Source organism: Pongo pygmaeus, chromosome 12 (genome assembly GCF_028885625.2).
Source record: "Pongo pygmaeus isolate AG05252 chromosome 12, NHGRI_mPonPyg2-v2.0_pri, whole genome shotgun sequence".
Taxonomy (NCBI): Eukaryota; Metazoa; Chordata; class Mammalia; order Primates; family Hominidae; genus Pongo; species Pongo pygmaeus.
This window is the reverse complement of record NC_072385.2, coordinates 88336330-88346512: the sequence shown is the minus strand read 5'-3', so window position 1 is coordinate 88346512 and position 10183 is coordinate 88336330. Positions and strand designations below refer to the sequence as shown.

The 10183-nt window shown below is 36.3% G+C and overlaps 1 protein-coding gene across 2 annotated transcripts in view; it reads right to left on the bottom strand.

Annotated features, from left to right (window-relative positions):
* Positions 1-237: 237 nt before the first annotated feature.
* SRBD1 (S1 RNA binding domain 1) overlaps positions 238-10183 on the bottom strand; it is a 231295-nt gene continuing 221349 nt past the window's right edge. For both annotated transcript variants that reach the window (XM_063648752.1, XM_054475213.2), the window contains exons 20-21: positions 4479-4663; positions 238-1160 (exon numbers count right to left, since the gene is read on the bottom strand). In XM_063648752.1, the coding sequence (XP_063504822.1) occupies positions 871-1160; positions 4479-4663 (475 nt within the window). In that variant the 3' untranslated portion in view covers positions 238-870. The remainder of the gene's footprint in view (positions 1161-4478; positions 4664-10183) is intronic.

Below are 10183 nucleotides of genomic sequence, written 5' to 3'. Positions count from 1 at the left end.
GTTTTTCTTGTCCCTTCACACCTGATCTATATTTGATCTTTAAAACTACCATTTCTATCCCCATTTGAAGTTTAATTCTGATTTAAGAGAGGACACACTCTTCTATGCTAAGTCAAACAAAACCATTCTTCAAATTTTCAAAGGCTTCCCTCTTCTCCAAAGGTTGCATGAACCATATATTCTTTCATCAAGACTGACTTCTAGGTCATTCACTGAATCAACATAGCAAAAAACAAGTCACTAGCCACAAACATTTATTGTTGGGGTCAATACATATATCTTTTTGAGAAATGTTTCGAGCCATTCATTTGATAACTACAAACACGTCAGAATCTGTTTTACTGTATATTTCTGGCTTGCATGACAAGGGAAAAGAGATTATTGCAAAATTATGAATGAAGTCCAAAAGGCCAGATTAAAAAAAAAAAAATCTATAAAATGGAAGGATTAAACACTGCCCAGCCCTACTGTGTCAACAAAGACTGTACAATTCAAATCAAGAAGACAATCCCATACAAGTCCAGCAAGGCAGATGTTGGCAAGTAGAAGTTAAGCAATCTGTTATACAAAAAGCAAAAGGAGTTATAGATAAATTACAAAAAATAAAAAACAAAATTTTAGTCAGAAAACTATTACTACATAAAGCCATGTAAGAATGTGTATTAGTTGTTTCCTTTAAGGGGAAAGGAAATCAAACTGTTGGTTTTCTATTTATTCAGAAGAAAAAATAAAGGAAAGTGTTTGGAAAATATTTCTGATATTAAGTGAATTATTTCTCATCTGCTACCTAGAGTTTACAAACAACTGACTTATCCTTGTCAATCTGTGGAAATGAGAAAATAAAATCAGTGTCTGGCCTTTGCGGGATACTCATAACACCCGAATAAGGTCCAGAGTAATCCTAGATCGGGGGATGTCAATGTTGAGTACTTGGACTTCCACTCTTTCTCCGGGGCCCAGTCCAAGGCTCCTTCTCTTCTTTGTTTTTGAAAGTTTTGCTTCAGTTACATTTCGTATGGGAATCAGCCCAGATTTCCCCACTCCTATATCCACGAAAATTCCAAAGAGAGTGGCATTCTCAACTTTGCCTGTAAGAACGGTCCCAACCTGCAGATCTTCCAGGCATACTATGCTTCTCTTAAAATCAGGTTTATCAAAATCTGTAAGAGAAAAAAAGTAAGTGTAAATAAGGCATTGTACTTCCTAGATACAACATAACTTTGTGAATAAGCACTTACTACATATTGATTATGTGCCCAGACCAATATTAAAGATTAAGGGGGGATTATAAAAGGAGCTGAAGACCAAGGCTTGCCTTCAGAGAACATGCATATCAGTTGGAGATAGCATTCATGCAGTAGAAACAATTCAAGAAAATTTACTTTCTTCTACAATGCTACACACTAGCATTATACATAAGGATTGAGAAGAAAGTCTTATTTTCCTCTTTGTGAAGAGGTGATGAGAATATATATTTGCTTAATAAATATACAAAGCTAAACCACAAACACAGAAAGTAAGACCTTTGGAAACAAGAGACTGGAGGCTTTTTTTGTTTTTCCCCCAGTGCCTGGATTAAATTGTTTAAAGATGGTAGAAAGTACATCAACTTTTTGTCAAATGTGGATGAAATTCAAATGTTCTTTCTTCCTCACTTCTTCCCACAAATTTGGAACTCAGAAAATCAATTCCCACCCATTTCAAATATATTTATCCAATCAACATTTATGGATTCTTGATTATCTATGGCTCAGAATCCCAGACCAGGTAGTACCTAATATTCTTTCTCTTCTTTCAATTAAATTCATCAAACATTTGTTAACTCTATTATCTCCTGGCCAGGCACTCTGCTGGGTGCTAGAGAAACAATGATGAAGATACAGATTTCTGTTTCCAAGTTCTTTATAGCCCTTTCTTCTTGCTCACCCCAGCATACATTTCTTTGTTCATTATTGTCCAAAAGGTAGGCATAAAGCATGCCAAGGAATCATTATGGTTCTAGTTAAAAACAAAGATTTTTATGAGGGAGACAGTTAGAACTAACAGTTTAAACGGGGCTGTGGATTATCTGTGGACTCCATTTATCCATGCTCCTCTTGAAGGCCCCCTTTCCTAGGATTAGTGAGTGTTGACTCTAATAACAAAGAACACATTCTATGCTTGGATCTCCTTTTACTAAGGCCTCATTTTCCCCTCCACCCATTCCAGTTCCTTTTCCTCCACAGCTGTTGGCTTTATCCTGATGACTTGTTAAAGCTATCCTTTACATTTGTATTAACAACTGGTCACCCCTTTCTTCCCTTCCCCCAGTCCAATCATACTGATACCAAGATGTTTTAAAAATTAAGCTTTTTCCTATAAAACAAAATAAAAACCTTCTTTAAACTCCAAATCTCACTATACCCATAAAAATGAGTACGCTAAAATTGGAATTGATTCTGTGGAATTTTACCTGATGCTAAAGCAGTTAATTCCAAAAGCAAGAAACCTACTGTAATGTAATATTACACTAGGCTAAGGCTGTGTCAAAGCAAAGTGGAACTAAGTCACTGATCAGGGGCAGAGGTAGGATGGTCTCCGAGACCCCACAGGCATTGTTTTTATGCTTGGAAATTCTTTCTCTATCTCTCTTTTCTTGCAGAGGTCCAGCTGCTGCAGATTCCCTAAGGGTTCCTGATCAGCTGTTTAGTTTAATCTTGCATGGAAAATCAGAGTCAGGAACTACTTAACATATTCCTGAAGACAGTCGGGGACACTGAGAAATCAGAAAATCCTCCGTGTACCATGCAAACTTTAACACTTTCATAACCAAGCGTTTTCAGCCTCTGTGTCTGGACTGCTTCTGATGAACCCAGTTAGGGAAATTAACTAGTCACCACAGTGTTAACACACATGAAATTAATTACACCATTGACAAAACAAAAGACATAATTATTATGAGTAAAGAATGAGGCATTAAGAAAGGAAATACTTTTGAGAAAATGGAGAAAAGAGATGTAACATAAAATATCATCACGTGGAAATGCCCAAAATGCTATCTGCCCCATCAAAAGTATAGTTTGTAAGCCTTCCTCACCTTGGGTGTGTGTTTAGTAGTAAGATGAAAGTTCTCGGACATTTTGAAAATTGTGACTTACATTAGAGCAAAGGTAGTTCCAAAGTTTGCTTAAAGAGACCTATTTAAAACTTCGCTTGCCACACTGATAGAACACTGCAGTAACTGGAAAGCTCAGTCCAGAGCCCAGATGCATCTGTCTTTTTGCTCAACAACTTGGTAGTTTAATTAGATCATATAATTTGAGTGTTGATCTTTGCTCTGAGTCTACAATGCAACTGGGATAATGGAACAATCGACACTATGACAGAAAAATGAAGATGGATGTGAAAAATCCAGTACAGGATACCTGCAGTTACAGCATTTTTTGCCAACCCTCTAATGCAAAGGATGTAGCCATATCACCTCCAAATCCAGTATTTTTGAGAACCAGTGCTCCACCTAGTACTCCTGCTAAAAAACAGCCAAGAAATTCCCATAAAAGGATACCGGGCCTCCAAATGCAGATGGATTTGTCTGCTGAAACATCCACACTGTGTGGAGGACTACTAGGAGGCTTCTACTCCCACATTTTTGGCATAGTTCTTACTGGGTGTCATTTTATTTTTCTTTAACTTAAAAAAAAAAAACCCTACAGAAGAAGGAATAGTACAATGAAACTGCTGGATGTATCTCAAAATTCCTTTAAACCTTTTCAAAGAAGTATGTCTAACCATCTCAATGCAGCCTAAACCATAATAAAAAGAGCCAAGCCCTAAACATGGTATCATCAAAACTGGTTATAAGACCAGTGAGCAGATTCATTTAAATCTCAGGGGTTCCTATTCAAACTTCCTTGGGAAGTAGGTCATTTGATACTGTAGTTCTTTTTCACTGGGTCACTGCTCTCAACAACTATGGTTGTTATACTTCCCTCACCATCTACCTGTGCTGAAAGCTGAGAGCACTTTTAATTAGAAGGAAAATCAACAAGAGATATTATCTGATTTGTTCAATGTGTTCATTGACAAAGAATCCAAGAACTTGGAAAGCTATAATTTAGGAAGAAGATTCACCTTTTAGCTTGTGAAGGGACTGCTTTACCTTGCACTTCTGGCTCCCAGGAGATAAAGACAGCTTACAAAAGGACCATAAAAAAATGTGTGCCTCCATGCATACAGCGGTACATGCATGATGCATTTCGTTTAGTAAATGGGAAATACACAGTGAACAAGGGGTCCAGGGAGACCACCTGGCTTCTAGCTTTGGCTCTGGATATTAATTATAATGACTTTGAAGGAAGATCACTATGCTTTAATTTTCTCATGTATAAAATGGGAGAATAATATCCATCTGCTTATGGCATAGGATTGCTGTGAGGATCAAAGGAGATAATGGGAGCTATGCAAATGCAAGGTGCTATAATTCAAGTTCAATTGTTTACCTGTTCGAAAGTCAAAGCTTTCAGGCTGGCTGAGACCATCTATGATGACCTGTAAGGTGTGTACTGTTGTTTGCAATCTTTCTGCAATTTTCTCCATTCCTTCCTTTTCAAGGAATGAATTTATTTTTTGTTGCATTTCAGGCTTTCCAATCTCATACAGTGTCCCTCCAATGGATGATAAAAACCTGCAGTGGAAAAAAATAAAAAGCCCAACACTTAACAATATTACTTCTTCTGCAATCTCCTCATACAGATCACCCTAAAATTCATTCATCTTAGACCCATAGGTCAATCAATCAGTCTTTATTGAGAATCTATTATGTGTCCTGTGCTGTAAACTGTCTTGAAAAAGAAAAGGCTGAGGGAGAGGGAAAAAGTGGATTAAAGATTTTTGTGCTATTTATCAAATGAAGCACCTGCTCAGAGTCAGCACCAAAAACATTTTTCTGTTGTTGTTGAGACAGTCTCGCACTGTCACCTAGGCTGCAGTGCAGTGACAAGATCTCAGCTCACTGCAAGCTCCGCCTCCCGGGTTCATGCCATTCTCCTGCCTCAGCCTCCCGAGTAGCTGGGACTACAGGCACCCTCCACCACGCCCAGCTAATTTTTTGTATTTTTAGTAGAGACAGGGTTTCACTGTGTTAGCCAGGATGGTCTCGATCTCCTGACCTCATGATCCGCCTGCCTTGGCCTCCCAAAGTGCTGGGATTACAGGCATAAGCCACCGTGTCCAGCCAAAAATATTTTACAGTATAATGTTCATTATAAGTTTAGTGTCACATATATTTCAAAAATGAGGCTATCTATATTTATCTGTTCCCTACAATTTCAATTAGGAAAACATTTTATTTAAATTAGCTAATAGGCAAATGATGAAATGATACCAAACTCTAACAAAATATGCATTAAATATTGCCAGCTTTTGAAAAATGAATTACTCTATTCATGTGTCCTATCACTGCTTTTTACTTCTGTATACCCTTGATGGCAGTATTACCTGTGTAGCATACCATCAGCTTAATAACTCTCAAATTCCATCAACAGTTGGGCCTCATATAAACTAAATTATATCAAGTATATTCAGTATTCAGAGTCAACAGAAAAAATATATGAGGGGATATCAAAAAGAAAAAGTAACTTTCTTCCAAAATGGAAGCAGGTAAAACTTCCATTATACTATCTAAAGATGAATATTATCTTTATATTCTTTATACATCATGTAACTGTAATATTTGCAAAATAAAAACATCTGCCTTTTATAATTTTCTTTTACTATGTTTACCATTACCTTTGATTGCAAAGCTACCTCTCAATTACTTTCCTTTATAATTCAGTAAGAAGAAAAAAAGAATTAAAGGGTTAAGATGCATTTCCCTTTAATTTCATGTGAATACTGGGCTGTAGCTTACTTTCTTGACATTCCTTGGCTGGGTATTTTTCTACACCATTAAGTTCCATTTCCTATGATTAATGGCACTTTAAAAATGTCAACACAGTAATCAGGCAGATAGTGATACTAATGCCCTCAAATCCTTTCCTCTAGGGATACCTCTGGAATACAAAAAGAGAAAAAGAGAATTGCTGGAGGTTTGTCTATAATCAGAAAGGGGATATATCCCATTTGGCAGGTTGCTGCACTATCAAAAAAAGAATGCTTGTGATTTTAAGTCTTTTTTGCATTGTTGTGTTCAACCAGAAAGGTCTCTTCACAGTGATACTCAAATCTGGCATCTAGTGGAGAAAGTTCTCCCATCTCTCACTTAAGTAGGGCATCCCTTTGGATTCAAATGTGCAACACTCCTACATTATTACAGCCACATATATGGCCAAAAATAGACACACTTTATGGCATCAGACTAATTCTCTTGAGAATGTATTTTGGTTAATGGTCTAATAAAATACCAAAATGTTGGTGTTTGGTCTCCCTCTTTGAAAATGAGCTTTCATCCAAACTGGTGGCCAGTGAGATAACACTGTAAGTCTGTGTGTCCGTGGCCTCCCCAGCATGGTGGAAAGGCAGCCAGTATCTCTTAGTGCTGATGGATGGACAGTAGCATACAAGGGTCCTGGTGACAGGGAACAGCTGCTGGAGCTCTGACTGATGGGGCAGACGACACATGACAACCTCTGCCCAAATCCAACTTCCTTATACAACTTTCTAAATAATGCGTGCCCTGCTGAGCAGGCTTCCCTGGTATTCACCTTCTTGGTTTTACTGGTCTGCAACTGGCTACTTAGCGGAGTATCTTTCAAATCCTCAAGATTCTGGCTTCTAACCATCTGTTAAAAATGACAAAATGTATACTCATGTGCTGTAAGTCTAGAACCTTGAATAGCATTTTATAATTAATAAAAGTAACTAAATGGCAGAAACTTCCCAAAGCACTGTATGAGTCTATCCTAAGGTTGCTTGCACATGTGTATGTGTGTGTGTGAGACAGAGAGAGAGGGAGAGAGGAACTAACTGCTACCAAAGTCACTTCCAAATAAAGAATTCTGCCTATAGTGGTTGCAGATGTAACAAGAACATTGGTCTGTTTAACCTGGGTGCATATTTCATATATAATTTTCATTCTTACACACATAAGCCTGAGGGCATTAGTAACTGAAATCAATAAAAAAGCACCAACTTGTACTCCTAGCTAATGCTTCATATTGATCAACTCTATTTTTAAATTACTACAAAGTCAAGTGCTTTTTTATTTTGAAAACTTTCTTAAAGTTAACAAGGTCACACACACACACACACACACACACACACAAAGAGCCAACAACAAAGAGAGGAACTGTAAAACGAACTTGGAATAGCATTTAGACTGACCTCTACCTTAATGAATTTTAAATATAGTCAACTGTACATGATAGGAAGCAATGTTTTACGCTTAGTAGCCATTCAATAAACATATGTTCCTTAAATATCCTAAGAAAAATTTATTCTACGTATTCTAAATTTCACTTCAGAATTAAGTGTGATAAGTAATATACAATACAAAGTTTCACTTTAGAATTGAGTGTGGTAATACTCAATACAAAGTACTTTCTAGCTCAAAAGTACCAAATAAAAACACACTGCTTTATGAAGCTTGGCATACAGAAGTGAATAGGTAGTGATAAATATCTGTCAGACATTGTTCTAAATAGATTTTTCTCGTTTCATCATGACAATGATCCTAAAAGACAGGTATCATGTCATACAGAAAAAAAAAAATGAGGGTCAGGGAGTTTAAATAACTTGCCCAAGGCCATGAAGTTATTCTAACTGGAGTTTTATGCCACACACAATATATATGTCTGTGTATAACAAGATACGTAAAATTTAAAGTCCTATATTTGGTTAAGATAGAAAATAATACTTTTAGTAATATTTTACAAATAATTTACTGGCAGATTACTTTTAACATTAAAAACACTGAGTAAACCTGCAAAGAAATTACATACATGCTTTTAAATAGACAATTCTTTCAAAAGTCAATGAATTATTAAAGTCATATTCTCATTTTCTCCACTGTTTTTGGAAGGCTTTTTCAGGTTGGTAAGGACTGCTGTTTTTATTTAATATGTAATTTCATCCATCTTACTTAAAGTAAGAAAGTAGCATAAATGCAACAAATAAGCACATCATGTTCTTTAAGCACACATCTGCACAAAGTTAAAATACAGACCTTGCAGCAGAGTTAATGCTTATTTTTCAAACAGAATGCTATATAACTTAAAATGGCTAATATTTTCAACAGAAACTTGTTATAAGTGCAGGGCTTTTCCCCTCAAAGAATAAGAAAAGTCTTGTAAGCCTTTTCCCAAAGAATAAGAAATTCTCAAGATTCATGACTTCAGACATGGCCATTCAGTTTTATGTAATCATTTCCAGCATGGAGATTTAGGAGCTGAGGACTTGGTTCATTACATTAAAGCAACATGATACCCCACAGAGCATAGAAGAACCATGGTGATGCAACACAATCACTTTAAAAACAACTTAATATTAGCATGTGCTTTGTGGGCAAAACACATATGATTTACAACTCCACCAAGAACCATGCTATAAGGGCAAAGTACATCTAGTAGTCTACCCACTCTCAACACTTTCAAGAGACTTTTCTACTTGTTTATTTTTACCCATTAGCTTTACTCAGTTTTAATACAGTAACGCAACAAGCACAAAATTAAATGCAAGAACACATCATTTTAGAAATGAATAGGTACAGGTAGATAGAGCAGGTCTTAATTTGTAATACAGGTTAAATATTCAATAATTTAAAAAGAAAGCTTATACTCTAAGAAAATCTGGCCTAAAAAACTATGTAAACTGTGGGACATAAATGCAAGTTCAGTAGTAATTTGTTACTCTAAAAATCTGTTACTGTTTCTATATTTTCTCTCTATATAACATATATATGTTACTCTATGTATACATTTCTTTAAAATTTATTACTCTCTATTTTCAAATTTACTGCTCTTAATATTAAAAATTGAATATAAATTCAAGTGTGGCAAATGAGGAAAACCTGCTGCTCCTTTAGGCTATCTACAGAGGAGCTGAATTTACACAGCTGAGAATATCACAGTACCTATTTAGCTTAGCTTACAAAAGGAGTGCTGGCTTCACCATAGGGGCTGTTCTAGCAGTCAAATCAAAGGGACAGCAATGCAAACTGCATTTTAATCATCATTGATGAATCTTTTCAAACTTTTTTTTAAGACAGGGTCTTGCTCTTTCACCCAGGGGCTGGCTGTAGCAGTGGTGCAATCACAGCTCACTGTAGCCTTGGTCTTCCAGGCTCAAGCGATCCTCCTCCCTTGGCCTCCCAAGTAGCCGGAACCATAAGCCCAGCTAATTTTTATTTTTTAAAAATGTTTTGTAGAGGTGAGGTCTCAATATGTTGCCCAGGCTGGTTTCAAACTTCTGGGCTCAAGAGATCCATCCACCTTGGCCTCTAAAGTGTTGGGATAACAGGCGTGAGCCACTGCACCTGGCATTTTCAAATGTCTTACCTCCTTGTTAAACCAAGATACTGAAATAGGCCAGAATCCTTAACAATCTATGCTGGTGCAAAATATACAAGTAATTATAAATTCAAGTATCATTCATTTATAGAGAGGCCCACAGAACTACCTATTGTACTACAGAAGCTAACAGATATCTAGTGAAAATAATATTTAAATGGCATTTCTTAGCATAATAATCAACCACAAAAAGGGCAAAGAATTATCCAGTAGAACTTACAGCTGAGACCGTTTTTTTACAGTAAATTAACATACTAAGATAAACATTTTAAAAATGTAACCCCTTCAGAAAGTCACGAAGTTGTTCTGAAAGCTCTTCCAGACTCTGATGAGAGAATATAGTTTTAAAATGCATGCAGCTATCTGGGCATGGGTGGGGGCATTTTAAATGTTATTTCTTGGTACCATTTGGAGCACCTCCTGCATATATGAGTAGGAGAAAAAAAAAAAGAAATGAAAAGAGAAAGATTTCCTGTCATACATGAAGGAATGTAGTTTGTCTTCCAAAGGACTCTGTATTATAAGCATCAGACTGTTACCTGCTTCTAACTTCTGAAGAACTTACTAAATGTTTCCTGCTTTTTCAAAGATCTGTTATACATGTACAGAAACTGGATACTCACTGCATGTTGCATTCATTGTATGTAGGAGAACATATCCTTAGAAAGCTGTTTTATTTTAAAATTTCTATTACTTAGCAA